Source organism: Sinohyriopsis cumingii, chromosome 4, assembly GCF_028554795.1.
Source record: "Sinohyriopsis cumingii isolate HCF-2022 chromosome 4, ASM2855479v2, whole genome shotgun sequence".
Classification (NCBI taxonomy): Eukaryota; Metazoa; Mollusca; class Bivalvia; order Unionida; family Unionidae; genus Sinohyriopsis; species Sinohyriopsis cumingii.
This window is the reverse complement of record NC_142964.1, coordinates 115,944,040-115,962,578: the sequence shown is the minus strand read 5'-3', so window position 1 is coordinate 115,962,578 and position 18,539 is coordinate 115,944,040. Positions and strand designations below refer to the sequence as shown.

Here is an 18,539-nt window from a genome sequence, read left to right as displayed (position 1 = left end):
GGTGGCCGATCGATCAAATGATGTTTATGTTCGATCAAACGTTTGACGAATTCGGTTTTGCCTGAACCGCTAGGTCCAGCAATGAGCATGTTAAAGGGATGGCGAAGATACAAAGCCTCCCAACTGGCACGATCTAAGTGTTCGTCGATGACTTTGACAGTAGAGGAAGAGGGAGCAGAGACAGCAGAGGTAGCCATGGTGTGAGAAATGTCACTTGTGACACGAAAACGAACAAGAAAAGAGTTTATATACTTTTTCAGAACACGTTTATTGAATGTTTTTTTATCAAACATGAATACGAAAGACAAAAATACATAAAAGCCAAAGGCTTAAGTACAAGGATAAAAGGCACATGATAACGATGAACGTGGAATAAACACAAGTGTCTGTACAACAATCACATCTTTTGGGTAATGCTCTAAGCAGTTCAACAGGGGGTAAGGTCACACAAGTGTCCTCCCGAAAGGGTCTTTCAGGTCTGTCCACGACAGTCCTGTCCTGGGTGACGGGTTCTTCTGGCACCGTCACTAACACGGGTTGAAAAGTAACTTTTTTCCTTGAACAACTCTCGTGCATACTGGGCCACTTCTTGGGTCCAAGCCTCAAAATCCCATTCTTTCCAGGCACGGACATCTGTCCAATGGGGATGTAAGTCACAAGCTACACACACATCGTCATACACGTCTTGGGTAGCTAAAAGTTGACGAATCTTTTTTTCCTGTTGAGGTCGAGAAGTATCCAGATGAAAACGCAAGGCTTTGAGCAAAAGGAGTTTTTCGTGACCATTTAAGGCCATGGAGGTGGTAAGTACTGATCGTAAAGAGTCCACAAAGAATCGGCTGGTAAACGAAATCCCAAAAAACAAGTCACTAAGACACACACCACTTGTCGTCCCAAATTGAATGGATACAGTTCTTGTAATAATCGATGGTAATGATCCACGGTTTGAATATGGTCATTGAGTTCCTTCCACGGAATCTGTTGGATGACATGTGACATAAGTCGTGGCATGGCAGCCTGTTTTTATAGTCTCTTTGTTTCGGAAACAATACACGTACTTTCTAGCCAGAGATCTTCGTTCTCCAGTAGGGAATCTAAATCTTGCATACTGTAACCGAAACTTCAGAGTTCGTTTAGAAGTTTCCTCTTCCTCTAAGTAGATTCCACGTAAAATATGTTGATAATCCTTTAACTTGTCTTCCTCAATGTATTGCTGTAGGTGAATCTCGAAGTAACCAAAATAATGAACATTTCGATCATTCACTAACTCAAAGTGTTGAACAAGGTCTGACCACTGAAACAATTTCTGACGAATCAGTTCTCTTATACCATTCAGGTACCAGTGGTTAAAGATCTGGTGACGTAACGGATGCAATTGTTCTTTACGTTTGACTTGTATTTTCACCAGCTCTCGGTAAATGCGTTCTCTCAACTCCACAGGCAAAGCACGAATGTTCTCTAGCAAAGTATCCATGAATAGGTCATACTAAATCCTCTTTGGTCTGACACAAGAAATGTACTCTTTGCACAAACATGGTTTCACTTCAGTGTCAAATTTAAATCGTTGAGTCACTAATCTACACATTACAATTCGTTCAGAAGTTTCCTCTTTCACTAAGTTGACATTGTGTTCAAGATGTTGGTAATTCGTTAACTCTTCCTCTGGAATTCGATGCAGTACGTTTACAATGATGTAGGTAGAATCGTCCATACCAAACCAATCCTTTTTAAAACTAGAGGATCGTGATCAATGTCTGTCCGATGGAACACTTTCAATTGAATCAATCCTTGTATAGCCTTCAGGTACCAGTGGTTCAAACACCGGTGACGTAACGGATGCAATTGTTCTTTACGTTTCACTTGTATTTTGACCAGCTCTCGGTAAATGCGTTCTCTCAACTCCACAGGCAAAGCACGAATGTTCTCTTGTAAAGTATCCATGAACAGATTATTATGGTAAGAAGTTACTTCAATGTCTCGGTCCCACTAAGGGTAAGTAATGACAATTCGGTGACCATCGAGCATGTTCTACGTAGGCCGAATCTTGCGGTTCCCAGTGGTGAAGTGTCACATCGCAACTGAAGCACCTGACTTTATCTCCTTCGCCCAAGTAGAAAAATCCGGCTCTGGCTAATTCTTCGGGGGTCGGTCCTCCCAGATACTTTGGCCATTTTCCTTTGAACGATTGAAGACGATTTTCAAAGTCGCAGTATTCCGACAAACGCACAGGAAACGAATATTCGTTTTTCACAGGTTCGTTTCGATGAGGGTTGAGTGACATGGGCAGGAGTTTGCTCAAGGCTGGATGACATCCGTAGGGGGGTAGACGTGAAGGTGAACATTCCCCTTTAAAACGAAACCCAGTAAAATGTCCAAGAGGACGAGAGGCATCACTTTCGCATCCGACAGGTTTGACACGCACAGCATCACTTTCCATGATAGGGGTAGGGGCACTAAAGTTCCCATGATGCTTTACGGCATCGCTCAGGTCACAACGTACAGCATCGTATCCATCGCAAGGCTCACAATCGCACTCGTCTGCAAACTCCGTTACGCAATTACAATGGTAACCACATGGACAATCGCAGTTTCCTTCCGGACATTTTCCGTCGCAATGCCTGGGTCTTATCCATCCAATATTAGTCACACTAGAGGAAGATACAACTTTTTTACCATCCCCAAACTGGAACGATGTCTCTTTCAAAGTATTCATCTTGTTTGCTCGGTCTTGGTAGTCACAATGAACTATCGATCTTGCCTAGGGTTCCTTTTTATATACAGACCAATACCGACGTGACCGTACGGTAAGGTGAAATGATTGGGAAGTCGAACTCGCTTCTGGTACACGATTTGATAAACTTTTTCCAAAGGTCGACTGACGATGTGGTGAGTGGGTAAACGTACAATCTTGTTCGGTTGGTAAGTGGTCACTTTAAAGTTTCCATCCTCTTCCGATTGCAAGGCTTCTTTCAATACCCCAAAGTTGACCACACGACTGGTACGATGATTCAGAGTCAGTCCTTTCACTTTGCACGTCGTGTGCACTTCTCCTTGTTTGTCCCGGTATTCGTAGCCGTAATTTTTGGGACCGCCACTGACGAAACTTAGAATCTTGTCGTCGGGATGCTCGTCTGTCCAGGCTCCTAAACGGTCTCCTTCGATGTCAGGGTGATGTTGAATCGGGTGATGGATGTAAATGCAACTGTCCGTGTCAAAGTACAGGACGCGTTCTTCTAACAGTTCTAAAGCTTCGTACAATTTTAAGCGAGCATGGGCTGTCACGTAAGCCGCAATGATGACATTTCCAAAGGGGTCGTCTTGTACAAAGTCCAGATCTTCTTCGTAATTGACTAAGATCAAATCCTCGCGAACGACGTCCACGTGTTTCATGAATTTGGTTTTGTCGTGAATCATCTGAAAGTAGCGGGAAGGTTCTGTCAAATATTCCGTCTTGGGTTAACACGGTCGTTGTGCCATTTTACCCCACAAGCAATTTAACATCACTTTGGCAAACGATCGCCTGCCTTCGTTTTTCTCGATGTGGTCTAAAGTGATGCCTTCTTGTTCGTAGTATTTCTCTTTGAATTGTATTTGGTCTTCGGGAGTGTGACACCAGGAAGGATAGCCGCTGGCTTCTTGCTTCAGTTTCAAAAAGGCATCCACGTAGTCTGCGAAAATGCTTTTCTGAGTAGGGTCACCCTTGTGGTATTGTTGTGTCTTGGGAAAGTGGCAAATTTCGTACACTTCTAACAGTTGGTATCCCATGTCCATAGCTTTGAACAATTCTACGCTGACCCAGGTTCCCGTCAAGGCCCGTTCTTCCTGGCTGTGATGACAAGGCTGGTCTTGGTTGCACGTTTCGGCACAAGTACGGCACAAAGGAAACATCAGTTTGCCTTGACAATGGTGAGGTAAGACGGGATGGTATAGGTTCGTGGGAGGCAAAACTTTACACTTGATCAAGCCTTCGTATTGTCGAATGTTGACCAGGTCGATGTGTTCCGTGAACAATTGCGGGTGCCCTACAGGAAAGCGACAATATTTGCACACGTAGGGATACAGCGAACACACGTCCAAGTATTTGATTTCTTCTCCGTTCTCTTCGTCTGCTTGGTACAGCAAACAGGTGGCATTGGTCCTTCCTCCGTACAAACTATCCCTCGGGTTCAGCGGGTCCATGAACTGGTAACTTTCCACGAGGCGTTTAAACTCGGGATCGGTTTTCATACGGTGATCGTACTCGTGTTCCCACATTTCCACCACTTGGTATCCTTGCTGTTCTAACTTTAGGCGTCGCTGACAAGTGTCCTGGTACAAGTCTTCCATGGTTCGTTGCAAAAACTGATTTTTAGTGCCACGGTCAGGATAACAAACGGGACATCCGTGAAATAAGCAACCGTTAAACTCGTACACGATCTTGGGGTTTTCTAAGTCCCAGCCATCGACCGAATACGTTCCGATGGTCTTTTCGCCCCCTCCGTTGCGGGCATGCTGAATCCACTTGTCTTCCTTGTCGCACAAGTAATGTAACCAACGTAGGGCTTTGACCGAGTATTGACGCTTGACATAGTGGGTCGTTTGAGGACTGATGACAGCCACGGTGTTTTCAGGCATGAATCCTTGTCGATACACTAAGGAACACGCTTTGGCAATGGTGCAAGCTTCTTTCAAAGGATCGACCCCTCCGTGTTCCATGAACAGTTCTCGAAATTTTCCACAGCAACGCCGTAAAATGTCCACGTCGGAACGACAATACTTTAGCATTTCTTCCTGAAAGTCGAAGGGGTCAGAGGCATGAGCCTGGTACCAAGCGTAGAAAGCTTCTCGTTGTTCGGTACGCATGTTGTCGGGGTCGTAATAGTGAGCCTCAGGTAAATGGGGTAGAACGGCGTGTTGATTGGCTTCCGTATTGAAAAAGTGTGGAAAGTACCCTTTAGCCATTTCTGTCATTCCAAACGTTTTAGGCATTCGACTCAAAGGCATGGCCAAATAGCTCATCGAATCTTTAAACTGTACTTGTCCCACTTGCATGAAAATGATTTTGGCTCCGTTCAAAGTCACTTTAGGACGTTCGGTGCCATGTTCCGTATAGTATCTGAGAAGAAACTGTCCATCGTATCCGGAGAAATTGTGAGCCATCACCGTGGCATGACGATGACAATCTCCGTAAAGTCCGATGTCCTCTTGGCTCCACGTCTTGTCGATGGGGTCTAAGACCCATTGGGCAAAATCGGCTAACGTGTTTGGCCCCCGAAAGATTTTTTCACGCCCTCCAGGAATCTTGCTGCAGTGAGGGCAATGACTGAAGATAGGTTCTTGAATGCACTTCTCGCACGCTCGATGAGCCACGCAGAAATTATGAATGTGAATGCCAGTCTCTTGCATGCATTCGAAATCGAAAAAGATGAAATTGCCTTTCTTCTTGTGACCGTCCTCTTTCTCTGGTGGGGGTTGGTATTTTTGCACGTAACATTGGTGTTCCAAGTCCACGATGTGGTGACAAATGTGACATTTCTTTTTTCCTGAACATACGTGTGCCTTGGTACTATTGGTACGTATGCCTTGTCCACACGTAGGGCACAATCTCAGGAGTTGACAAGCACATTTCTGCTGTGAACCTTGCGTTTTCAGATGTTGTTGGTAACAGGTAGGGCTGACAAACGTGCGCAGACAAGTTGAACAAGGCACTGGTTCTTCGCTCAGACAGGGTGAAGAGGCCAAACATCCTGAGCATTTCGATCCACAATGCTTGTGTTGCTCTCGATTATTATAACCATGGTCACATTTCTCACAGTAATAACCGTATCCCAGGAATCCGGTGATACTGGTAATGGTATCGAAATGGTCATCGTGATGATAAACATGAATGTATTTTCCGTCCTTAAAATCTTGCCCTCGAAACAACAGAGACCCGCGCACTTCTTGAGGGTGCACTTTCAAAGTGTATCGTGGAGCTAGGGCATCTTGCAATTTTTGCATCTCAGGAATGCCACAGGGTGTGTCTTTGGACATGCCAGCTTTTCGTAACAGGAGTTCTGCTTCACTTCGTTGTTTGGCTCGGTCCGATTGTCGAATGTTCTCCCAGTCTCTTTTCCATTCTACCGTGTCGTTCTTGTTGGCATAGGTTCGTCCCACCACGATGGCACGGGCTAAACACATCTGGTCATGAGGATTGTGAATTTGGACAAGGCTACGCTTAATGCTGCGAAGGTCGTTCACCAATAACATCTTTTTGCGTCCGGTCCCTTGAGGAGGAGAGACGTGGGTCATGTCCAATGTGGCTTTTCCATCGGTGATGTCAAACTGGTCATTAGATTGTTGCACGTGTTGAATCTTGTCCATGACTTTGGAAGCGGTCAATTCTGCAGGGGTGCTAAACTCGATCCAAACAGGGGATTTCAAACCGTCGTGTTGTATGGAAAGTCTCAAGCGATCGTCTTCTTTGGGTTGACATTGTCGCTTGAGTGCAGTGAGCAGAGAATCCCACACTCCGGTGATGAACCCTTCTGCTTTCTCTAACGGTACTTCGGACTTGAAATCTTTAAACTTCACCGTGTATTTGTAAGCCGTGGTTCTAAATTTTCTAGAGGAGCGCTTTTCCGTCTCTCGAATGGAATAGTACTTTTCAGGGTTGACAAAGGGTGGTGGACTTGGTTTAGAGGGTTCGGATTCTGGTTCACTCATGTCCTCTTCAAAATCACTGACATGAATTTGTGCCAATATTTCAGCCCTGGTACGAGGCGATAGATCACGTTTCTGCCTCTTACTTTCTTCTTCTTTCTTCTCGAATGAATGGGATCGTTTCATCTTGAAAGCAAAAAGTCAAATGACTCAAGTTCAAACACCATGAACTACTTTATAGTCATAGCAGACCAGCGTATATAAAAGGGTGTGTGTCTTGTCCTTTCACTATTCATTTCACTCTCAAGCCGAGCACAACGATGGAAGAGACTAACCAGATGGAACGTTTCGTCAGAGCTTTGCGAGGGGTCATTAGAAAATTCTCTTCAGACCAACCTACGGACTACTCTCCTTCCTTTCGAGATAAAAGTCAAGATACTTGCTATATCTGTCAGAAGAAAGGGCATTGGTCTTCAGAGTGTCCAGACCGTCAAAAAACAGGAGCTAAAAAAGACAAAAGTAAAGATACCTGTTATTATTGTAAAGAAAAAGGACATTGGTCTCCAGATTGCCCAAAAAAGAAACAAGAGGAGTCAGAAGAAAAGAAGGATTCTTCAGAGGAAGAGAGGGATTCTTCTGAGGAAGAAAGAAGACAGGTGAAGAAAAAGAAACAGGAGAAAAAAAGAAGGGAAGAAAGCGAGGAGGAAGAAGAGGAAAAGAGTGTGACGGTGAAGAAATTCAAAAAACAGAGAGACTAAACAAGGAGAAAAGAAGAAATCAATGAACTTTTTATTAAAGTGTTGTGTTGTGAATTGTGAATTGGATTGTAAAAAATGGAGAAAAGAATAAATGAATGATATAAGGTAAGAGTCTTTGAGTTTTGATTTTAAAATAAGACGCTACACTCACGCACTCATACACAGACACGTACTATAAGGGTAAAATGGGTAGGGTTTATTTTTGAGTTATTGGCAAATTGAAATTGTATTTCTTTTCGAGAAATGTGGGTGGCCCTGAAAAGGACCTTTTTTCTTTATGGTGCAGGGGTGAGTTTAAGCAATCAATTTTAACTGCCTTAAGCCTTTGCCACGGCCAAGGCCTACTTCTGGACTGCGTAATGATGATAATGATTGGGTTGAAATCACTAAGGGTGGTACGGTAGGCTTAGTCACAGGGTTGACGTGTTTAGCTCGGGAAGGTCGTATTCTCTTCGGTCGTGATAAAGAAGTCTGATACATTTGTTTCAGACTTCTTAACTCCGCTAAAATGTCCAACAGTACCGTGACCGTTTGATTTTCACCCTCTTGTTTCTTTGCTGCTACTTCTTCTTGCTGTTGTTTTTGTCTTACCTCTTCTTCTTGTTGCTGTTGCTGTAAGAGAAAAGCCTGTTCCGCTTCCTTTTGTCGTTGTATAAATTTCTCCAATTCTTCTTTCTGTCTCTGTCTAAAATTCTCCACTTGCGGTAATGAAGAAGGTAACGAAGGTTCCGGAACAAATTCTTGCGAGGAGAGAAAATCCACAAAATCCCAATTCACCTCTTCTGAAAGTAAGTCCGGGTTCCCTTGGGCGGTCTCCCCTGCTGGTGCACCCCATTGGATCGTTTTCTGAGTTTCCGTCATGTTGAATCACTGTCGCATAGATTGACTGCACACAAGCGCTAGCGAATCTATATAGACTACGTGACGTCACAGACTGCTCTCTTCGGATTGGATGCGGGCTGACTGAATTCTGTAACGCGTGTTCGGATTGGTGAATGAACTCAATCCGTTTCAATCCTTTCTGTCCCTATAAATAAGCGCAGTTCACTGCATTGATTCACCTATTGTAGGAGCCTCAACATGTGGACCGACGTTGAATCTTCAACCCTTGTGTCAACAATGATGTTCAGGACGGACATGCTCATGTATGTCCGATCCAAGTGGACCGTTGTCCACAGGACCAGCAGCAGCCTGTGGATAAGAAGAGTCTATATAGAGAGACAAGGTTGCCTCAAGAGGACTCTGATGTATGGCCCTGCTGTAAGACGAAGTTTGAGGACAAGAAGATGTCGCAAATGCCCTTTATGTTAAGGGTATATTAACATAAACCAAAGGCCCTTTTCAGGGCCAGCCATATTTCTCGAAAAGAGATAGTCTTTGAATTGCCTACCCCTTTTTTTATTTTATTTTTTATTTTATTTTTTTATTTTATTTTTTTATTTTTTTAAAAAAAAATAGAGACCCTCCCTGTTTCAATTTTACATAGACCCTATACAGTCCCAAGGGTTTATGTCCATGTTAAATTTACATAGACCCTATATTGTCCCAGGGTTTTTGGCCATGTTAATTCCCATAGACCCTATATGTTCCCACGATTTTTCTCCATGTTAAATTTACATAGACCCTATATGTTCCCAAGGGTGTTTGTAATGATAAATCCCATAGACCCTATAAGATCCCCATTAACTACTAACAGCCTTCTTAAAATTAGTTTAATTCTGTTTAACTTTCCTTGCATCAAATATGTATTAAAGATCTAATTATTTCACAGATTCCGTCCTATTACTTTGGTTCGCATTTTTAAATAAATATTGATCTATGTGACCGGATGTGAAATTGCAAACAGTATGATTTAAATAAGAGACTGCTTGTAAGAACATGTTCTACAAGTCAATAATAAATGGATACTCACAAATATTCATACTTGTTGTCTTTTTCTATCAGTCACTCTTTCTATCTTAGCATCATTTTATAATCGTTTTTAACGAAAAGCATGTTTATGTAATAATACGTATGCGAACACACATTAATTCGAGAATATACATACCCATGCACCAGATGAAATGAGACAGACATACATACATACAGACAGGCAGATAGGTGAGAACCAAAAATGTCATATACATGCATAGTGTGTCTAACATCGATATTTCTCCAAATTGTATACTTTAAAATTTCGAACCGTTCAAGGAAATAAAATTAAAATAATCATCAAGGAGACTCGTACGTGCGCCTGTCTGTTCAAGAGTGGCTGACATTTGTGCATTTTCAAATAACTCAAGTTATTTAATGAAAAATATAATGAACATTAATAGAAAAGCAACAGTCTAAATCAAAAATAAAAGAACCTTAAGAATTTCTCGTTGTCGTTCAACCTCCATTAACCGCTATTATTGAAGCTGTAAAAAATAAACATATTTTCATTATTGTTCAAGCGAGATAAGTTGCAAGAACTTTTTACGCAGCAATAATCTTTCACCCAATCAAAAAATACAAACTAGAGCATAAGGTAATAATGGAAAGATAATGAAGTTCTGAAATGGGCAGAGAATATTTATTTGAAATCTGGAAGCAGCGCAAGTTTGAGAAAAAAATAATAAAAGATGTAAAAACAATTGATAAAATATTGATAGAATTTCTTTGTAAGATAGTGAGATATTGATCATGCTTGCATAATGTGAGCGGTCTGTCACATTTTCTTGATCTACATCTGCCATCTTAATTGATTGAACTATCCGGAAGTGAGTTGCACCGAAATGCCCTCTGGTGTTTTCAAGGGGAGATACTAACCGTGAAACCCTCTATAGAGGACGCCAACCGGAAATGACGTACATTTATCCCCACAAGACGAAGTACGTGCTTCTTGTTGTCCAAAAATAAAACACTATAAACCATGGATAGGGAACACTTAGATGAAACTGTTGAAAACTAATTCAGCTTTATATCGATATGCGTGCACGACGCACTAGATTGTGTCGCTTTCAAAACTGTTCCATTGTTTCAATTTATTTTCAAAATTCCCGCTAATACAGGTAAAAAAGGAATCAATGCTGGCTTCCCTGTGTCGGCCGACTTTGTAGAAAAAGGAAATCGGCACACTTAAAAGAATCCAAAGTCAGTTTCCGGGGTTTGCTTGCTTTGTAATAGAATAACCTTTGTATTTGATATCCTGTCGGCAAGTTTAAGCAATTGGTTTATTGCTCGCTGCCATTTGTGTTTATTCATCACGCGGGCTTCTATTTGTTTGCCATTTGTAATCATAATTGATACAAATGTTCATTGATGACTGTAGGGTAAATAGTATACACAGCAATAACTTGCTTTAATGATACCTTTGTAACCCATGCTATCGAAGAGATTATCGTTTGCACTCACAGTGAATGTATTTTCAAATAATGATTTTTATTTGCGAGATACCGTCGTAAAGTTAACCTTGATACAATACAATGTTGGTGATTTTGCACCTAATAAAGTATCATGCGTGAATGGCAGGTGCCTTCAAGCCATCGGGTGATATTCCCTTCTCATTTGTGATTTTGTTATCAGACATAAGCGATGCACACTTTGGAAAGGATGCATAAACCAGCGGGCATCTGCTACATATACGGAGTTCGTGGATATAATTTTTTCTTTAATAAATTTCGCATGATGAGAAAAGAAAGAATAAATGATAACAATGCAAGGTTAGTTTCTTTCATTTATTATCAATCAAATGGTTTGTTAGTCTGTTTTATTTTACCGTGCAGTTGGGGGGGGGGGACAAATTCAACACAAAATTATTTCGTTTCTTTAGTCTTGGGACATATACATTCATGAGAAAAAAGTTTCACCATAAGTTCTGGGAAAAATTATTATGCTATCGTGCCCCGATATATACGGTAAATAATAATAACACGTTTTTGATCAAAGTCTACACTCTGCACGTTCAGAAAGCATTATGATTATTTTAAATATTAATATTTTACATCTGCAGTAACATAACTGTACTGTAATCCTTTATTTGATATATTTTGCTTACGCTGTTTCTATCCCTCTTCTCATATGCACCATAGAGCTTTCTACGGGATTTAGGAGGATTTATGATGTTCCCATCCCTCACCCTATTCGATCCCACAGCTTCAGTCTACTTTTTTGTGATAAACAGGGCTTTTCGGAAAAAGAAAGGACCCTTTTGTCCCATCATCACTCTTTTGGTTACATCCATATGCAACACAGTGCACGATATTTGCTGTACAAAAGCACGATCGTAAGATATATCACACAGACATTTACGTGGAGAAATTAAACACCTGAATGGCTAGATTGAATAGAAGGGATAAATGTACGTCATATTCGTTTTGGGAACGCGGAAACTACCGATTGTTTACGGAGATTGCCGAATAATTTTTTCATTGAAAAAGCGGATTTTTAAGTCCAATTGAACATTTTTATGGTGCGCATACATAACAAATGCGCTTATTATGACTATAATAATATCACACGTTTGTACTATATAGGTGGCCAGTAACCTTTAACACTTTGCATTTGATCTAACGTTCGTATTGACAAATGTATTCCTGGTCGACGTGTTCTGTCAACATTTCTGGTTGACCGGTAGGAAATTGAACATGTTTACACACCCAATGATACAAGGAATATACATCGACCTATTTAATTTCTTTGAGATTCGTCCACTTCGTACAGCAAGCGTGCTGCATTGGTTCTTTGTCCAAACAAATTTTAGCCTGGATTCAATTGTTCAATGTCTACTACGTAGTAATTTTCGGAGTGCGTCTAAATCCTTGATTAGTTTTGAAACATTGATCCTAATCGTACTCTATCATTTTGTATTTATAACCTGAGGTGATGCTGGTACATTTTGCTCATACAGTTTGTTCATGGTGAACTCTGAGAAAGGACTTTTGAAGTCTTGTTGAGGTAAACGATTGGGGGCATCCGTGAAAGAATCATCCCTAGCGTGAACCCTATAAAAATATAACGAAGTCAGCTTCTTTCTCTGGTGGCACATCAGACATGAATTCTTAAATTCACCATCTATTTGTAAGCAGAGGTTCTTTATTTTCAGGAAATCACTTGTTAGGTCATCTCGAATGTCAAAATAATCTTCGGAAGCTACTGATCGACTTTGTGTCTTAGCTGCTCTTGAGTGTCTTGTTATTTTGGTAGAGACAAAGAGTGTTGGTTCAGGTTCACCAATGTCTTCTTCGAAGGCACTGGCGTGCACTTGTGCTAACACTTCACTTAGCGTATGAGGCGACACTGCAGGTAGCCGTCGTATCTTGGCTTCTTCTACTGGCTCCTCGCTTAAATAATGTGATCGTTTTATCTTGATTGCAAAATTTGATTTGAGTACGTTTTACACAGTCTTTCCCAAAAAAGAATAGACAGAACTTTTAAAACTAAGGGAATATATTCATTTAGCATTTAAACTGTGAAGAAGATGGACAGATCGCCTTTCTTAACAGAGTTATAGAAAGCAATTCGAAAGTACACCATTTCCAATAAGACCATAGACTACACTCGAGATAAAAGTCAAGATTCGTCCTATGTGTGTCAAGCAAAAGGTCATTGGGTTCCAAAATGTTCACAACATCAAGGAAAAGTATACAAATATGAGAGACAAAGATACATATACCTGTAATTATTGTCAAACATAAAGGGAGCATGCAGCAGAAGATACGGGAGGAGAAACGTTCTTTAGAATAGAAGATGAACCCATATCCGTAAAAAAATACAGGAAGACAAGACAAATAGAAGACTCTGTAGAGGATCAAGATGAGCACATACCAGGGAAGAAAGTGAAGAAAATTCAAAACAAGAAGCAAACAGTGAAGAAAGAAAAATGGACGTTCGCGATATATTATGAAATTTCATTGTGATTTCAGCTTTATCTGTCTTAATCATTTTCCACGGTCACGCACTACCTACCTGCTGCTGATGGTGCTTTGGTAGTGGTAGTAACTGTGGATGCTGACACTTCAGTTGTGGTGAGAGTCGATGTAGTAATTGAAGGTTTAGAAGTCTTATTCGCTTGGGTTGTGTTAAAGACGTCAGATACTTTTCTTACAGATACTTTAAATCCACCAAAATGTCTTGTAACATACTCTTCGTTTTTGATTTCTCTCCCTTCCTTATCTTCATTGCTCAAAGATTTTTTCTTCTATTTTTGCTGTTGTTGAACAAATGCTTGTTCTTCTTCCTTCTGGCGTTCCAAAAGACTCTATAGCTCTTCCATTTTTTTCTTTCTGGAATGATTCCCAGTGTTAATGATGAAAAACGAACTGATGATAATACTACCGTCGCAGGTGTACATTCTTACGGAGACGACAGGAAATAGGTCAGGGCTACATTAAAGACCTCCTATTCTGGAAGAATAATACTAGCAGAATCAGCTGTTGTAGTTGTAGTCGTGGTACTATAACTCAGTGTATAGGATGTATTCGCAACAGGTGCACACCAATATATACATTTTCTTTTTTTTAATTTCAGCCGTAAATCTTGTTTTCAAACTGTTCCGTAATGATAAATGGTCAGAACGATGTTCTGCTTGGAAGAGAGACTACACGCTAACTCAATTTTATCAAACGCGTTTTGATTGGTGGAACATTTCGATCCGGTCCTATATATATATATATATATATATATATATATATATATATATATATATATATATATATATATATATATATATATATATATATATATATATATATATATATATATTCCCCAGATGCTGTTCAACACAACTACCTAGTCAATTTGAAGCCGTTATGGGCTATCACGAAGATTATGGAGATCTGGAAGGGAAGAGTGTGTGTGGACAGGCAGAGGTGTCTGAAGAGAGTATTGGTGTATTGATCGGCAGTGCGAAGAAGTTTCAGGAGAAATTAACATTGAAGCGGTGTTGTATGTTTTAACATTCTTCTTTTGTTAACAGTCCCAACGGCCCTCTTCAGGGCCACCAGGATTACTGGAAATGAAAGATGCTAATAAGTTGCTAAAGATTTGTGTCCTTGTGTGTGTGTTCTGTGTATGTTTTGTGTATTGGAATGTCTTTCTCACGAAACAAAATCCTTAAAACTCTATCCGTTTTATATGTGATGGTATGTGTGAAAGCATAGTAGTATGTTAATACACACTTCCTACACTTGTGTGCTAATATGTATGTGAAGTATAGAGTGTGTGCATAGACCTTTCTTCCCTTTTTGTTGAATAGTGGAAGGAGTGTTTGTTAGTAATTAAAAAGCAGTTGCTGGAGAGTGGAATGTTTACTGGCTATTAATGAACACGTAGCTGCTGGATAGCATATATGGTGTGTTGGATAGTAATCAGAAATCAGTTGCTGGATTGTAGAGAAGTGTATCGAAACTTAGATAAAACTTTTTACGTTACCATTTCCGTTTCTCCCCATAAACTTTTGAACCTTAGCCCTTATAAACTTTCGACCCTTTTGTTCCTATGAACTTTTGTCCCCGTAATACCAAACCCATGTCAAAACTGTTAACATTGTAAACTTTTATGGTTTCTCCCTAAAACATAAAACCCAGAATGCAAATCTATGAGCTAATATTAATTCCTGTACCTCATCAAATCACGACATACAACTACTCTCACGTACACAAAAGAGAATATTTATACACATACATTTTTAATGATAATTACTTATTCAATTACAGAAATGATTCTTTCAGTGAGCCGGATCTTTCAAATAAAAGTAAAGAAATTACAGGTACATACTATATTTAGTTTTTGCATTGCATTCTAATTATTTAAATTGGAAACGAAGTATCCTTTTTTTTAGGAAAGCTAGAATAAAAGTGCATTTGACAACGTAATGTAATTCTATGCTTTAAACATGCAATGTAATTCAACATCTGTCTGGTAGACAAAATGACCAAAAATATGTTTCAGCAATACAGACCATAGATGCCTCCAAAATACTAGCATATATTTTGACCTCGATTTATTTCTTGATTGTATTAATTGCTCTAAAAGTATTGATGAAAAATAATGAGCATCTATGTCCATGATTCATAGCCTTCACAGCTTACCAGTTAAATATATCATTCAATTTATTAAAAATGTAACAAATCATCTTAACAATATCTATGTATTTCATAAGTAATTACCTTTTTACTCAGATTGTAAGTTTCAGAAAAACGACGAAGTTCAATATCCAATGGAAACCGCTAAACTCGGTGACTGTGCAAGGGCTATCGAGACAGCAGACACACTTTCCAGGAAGTTAGACGCCTTCTGTAAATGTTTTGAAGAACAAACGTGTTTGGAGAGGCGACCCACTTCTGCATCGCAAAGTAATTCTGTTCAAGTTGACCCGTTGTCCGTCGTTTTCCGTTCTGGCTTAAGAAGAAAGCAGTTTTATGGAGGAGATGATAACAGTGTAGTTCTTTTTCAATTAGGCGATTTTCATACAGATAGAAAATCTCCAATTGTAATTCACGCTCCAAATGTCTCAAAAGACATACACATTTCAAGCAGCATGAACCTGGAAGCAGATAAGTTCCAGCAGTATCTAGGTAGTACAACACCTACTAAGACACCAACTTTGACGGCAGCAACAACAAAACAAACACAGTCAGCAAACGCATCAACGATACAAATGATGGCGACAGTATTGACCACAAGAGCAACAGCAGGTGAAGCAACAACGACAATAACAACAAAAGGAAAAACAGAAAGGGCGACATCTCAAGCATGTCCATCAGCCAATAACATCACTGGCCAGTTACGAAGAAACGAGACAAAGATAAAGGATGATAACAGACTTGTTTCATATGAAGCACCGATTGAAAAACAGGTATATAAACCTTTAGCAAAGAACAAGAACGATGGAGGACTTCTTGCTGGTGGCACACACAGCAAAATACATGGACTCAAGGGAGCCGGATATCAGTCTGTTCAGGATGAAAGGAGAGTTTGTATGAGTAAAACAATGATACCCAAGCAAAACCGGAGTTCTGAACAAGGATATCAGAACTCGGGCGGCTACCATCTGGATTCAGATCAGACTCTGATAGCGAAAGAACCCGTTGACAGCAGAGTCATGTTATCTTCCTCAGAACGCATGAAGATACGTAAGAATGCAAGAGAATCAGTGTCTGCTGAAGACGTTCGGAAAGGACACGAAGATAGTAAAATCCAGGCATCTGTTCCAGAACAGAGGAAGGTTAAAATGGATACCCAAGATAGAGTCTATCCCTCAGAAATACTAAAAAACCGCGAGGGTACGGAAGGAAAGATGTCAAAGCCTCGGATGAAACAAACGGATGTCAGTATCACAGAATCCGCACTTGAAAGTACTAAGAAATACAATAGGCATAAAGGTGCTGATAGGAAAATGGATGGTGAAGACTCGATGTCTGCTTTAGAAGTATCAAAGGCACAAGGGAATTCAAAAGATACTCTATCTGCCGTCGAACCATCAAATAACAATAATGGTGACAAAAGTGTAAGACATACCTCAGAATTGTTGAAGAAACAAAGCATTAACAAAAATACCTTGTTCACTTCAAAACCACCAGTCAAGCAAGGAAATACTATCGACAAGATCTCCGCTCCAGAATTACCTAAGAAACACAATATCATACAAACTGAATCAGCCTCAAAACTTATGAAGAACTACTCAGATTCTAAAGGAACAGTACCTAAGACATGCCTCTCGACGAACACCCTGCTTGCTGAGGAAACAGCTTTTGCTATGGGCGCGAAAACGCGCGTGGTAGCTGGAGACGGGATATCTTCATCACAGCGATCGAAGGAGGACCCAGTTGGAAACAGCAAATCAAATTCATCAGTAAAAACAACCGGAATAACAAAAGACTCGACGCAGGGAAAATCATCAAAGGAAATTTACAATCATAGTACTCATTGTGTGCATCAAGGAACTGTGAAGAATCCAACACAAGTGTAAGTTCATTTTCATTTTTCTCTACCTTCATTTTTTTTAAAAACATTTCTTTCATAATGAGGTTTGCATTGTGTAGAAACAAGTAAAACAGTTATTTTTCTTTATTTTGTTTCCTTTTATTAATCTGTCATTCGTACAGCCCCTTTGTATGAATTATACATTATTTAATGATATTACATTATTTTATTGGATGCGGGAGGTCGTGGGTTCGATCCCCGGCCGAGTCATACCAAAGACTTACAAAAATGGTACTAACAGCTGCCTCTCTGGGCACTCCGCATTAAGAGGTTAGTGTTAGGACTGGTCGGCATGGTGAAAGGATAAGCAGCATAAACACTTATCTATCAGCACATCATTCGACAACAGATTTGATTCAATGCTGTCCGCACTTGACGCGCCTTACATACACTGCAAATTTAATATTGTGTGCTACATTTTTCACAGTGCACCCCAGGATGAGGAAGACGCAGCACAAGGTTTGGACTTGATGCCTTTTGTGCGACAGTATTGGGATATGTTTTCTGGCGACTCAAGTATTTGTTCGCAACTGGATGCAGCTGGCATGAAGATGGAATTGTTAAATCATGATGTCAATGATCCAAATAAGCCATTGCAATTCAAGTACAAGCTGGAAGAATTTGGGTAGGTCCATGTCTGTCTGTCTGTCTGTATGTATGTCTGTCTGTCTGTATGTATGTATGTATGTATGTATGTATGTATGTATGTATGTATGTATGTATGTATGTATGTATCAGCACACATATATAAATAAGTGGGTACGTACGTAAGTACATAAGTAGCTTACCGGATAGGTGTAGATTAATGTACTTGTGTAAGTATGATTATCAAAAGATGTTCCATCAAATCAAATGAATGCATTTTGTAAGATCCCCTGGAAAGTATTTTCTCAAAATAAAATTAAAATCTATTCAGCGTAGCTTATTGCTGGGTTTAGAATTATCTTAAAATGTGAGTCATTTGCTTTTCGAAAGGTCATTAGTATAGTTATGTGGTAAGCTTTCAAATAATTTAATCCCTTTCAGATTTGAACAGACCGTTGACGTAAAGATGAGTGAGATGCTTGCAATGCAGGCTCAGGGTAATGAACTTTTCTAGATGTTACTGTTTTTAATGCGATGACGCTTCTTTATAATTTGAGAATCAGTTTCATGTTTCTTCGCGAATATGTAATTCGCATCCTGGATAATAATTGTGACGTTCGTATGCACTAT

At 40.0% G+C, this 18,539-nt stretch overlaps 1 protein-coding gene across 6 annotated transcripts in view; it reads left to right on the top strand.

Moving 5' to 3' along the window:
* LOC149801938 (uncharacterized) overlaps nt 1–18,539 on the top strand; it is a 115,881-nt gene that overhangs the window by 39,368 nt on the left and 57,974 nt on the right. For 5 of the 6 annotated variants that reach the window (XR_016420760.1, XM_089956326.1, XM_089956325.1 and 2 more), the window contains exons 4-7: nt 15,056–15,108; nt 15,521–17,306; nt 17,752–17,949; nt 18,351–18,406. Coding sequence is in view for 5 of the 6 variants with exons in the window: in XM_089956326.1 (XP_089812452.1) it covers nt 15,056–15,108; nt 15,521–17,306; nt 17,752–17,949; nt 18,351–18,406 (2,093 nt within the window). In the remaining variant the exon portion in view is untranslated. Of the gene's footprint in view, nt 1–14,109; nt 15,109–15,520; nt 17,307–17,751; nt 17,950–18,350; nt 18,407–18,539 lie in introns of all 6 variants that reach the window. The other variant, XM_089956328.1, reaches the window with a different exon arrangement.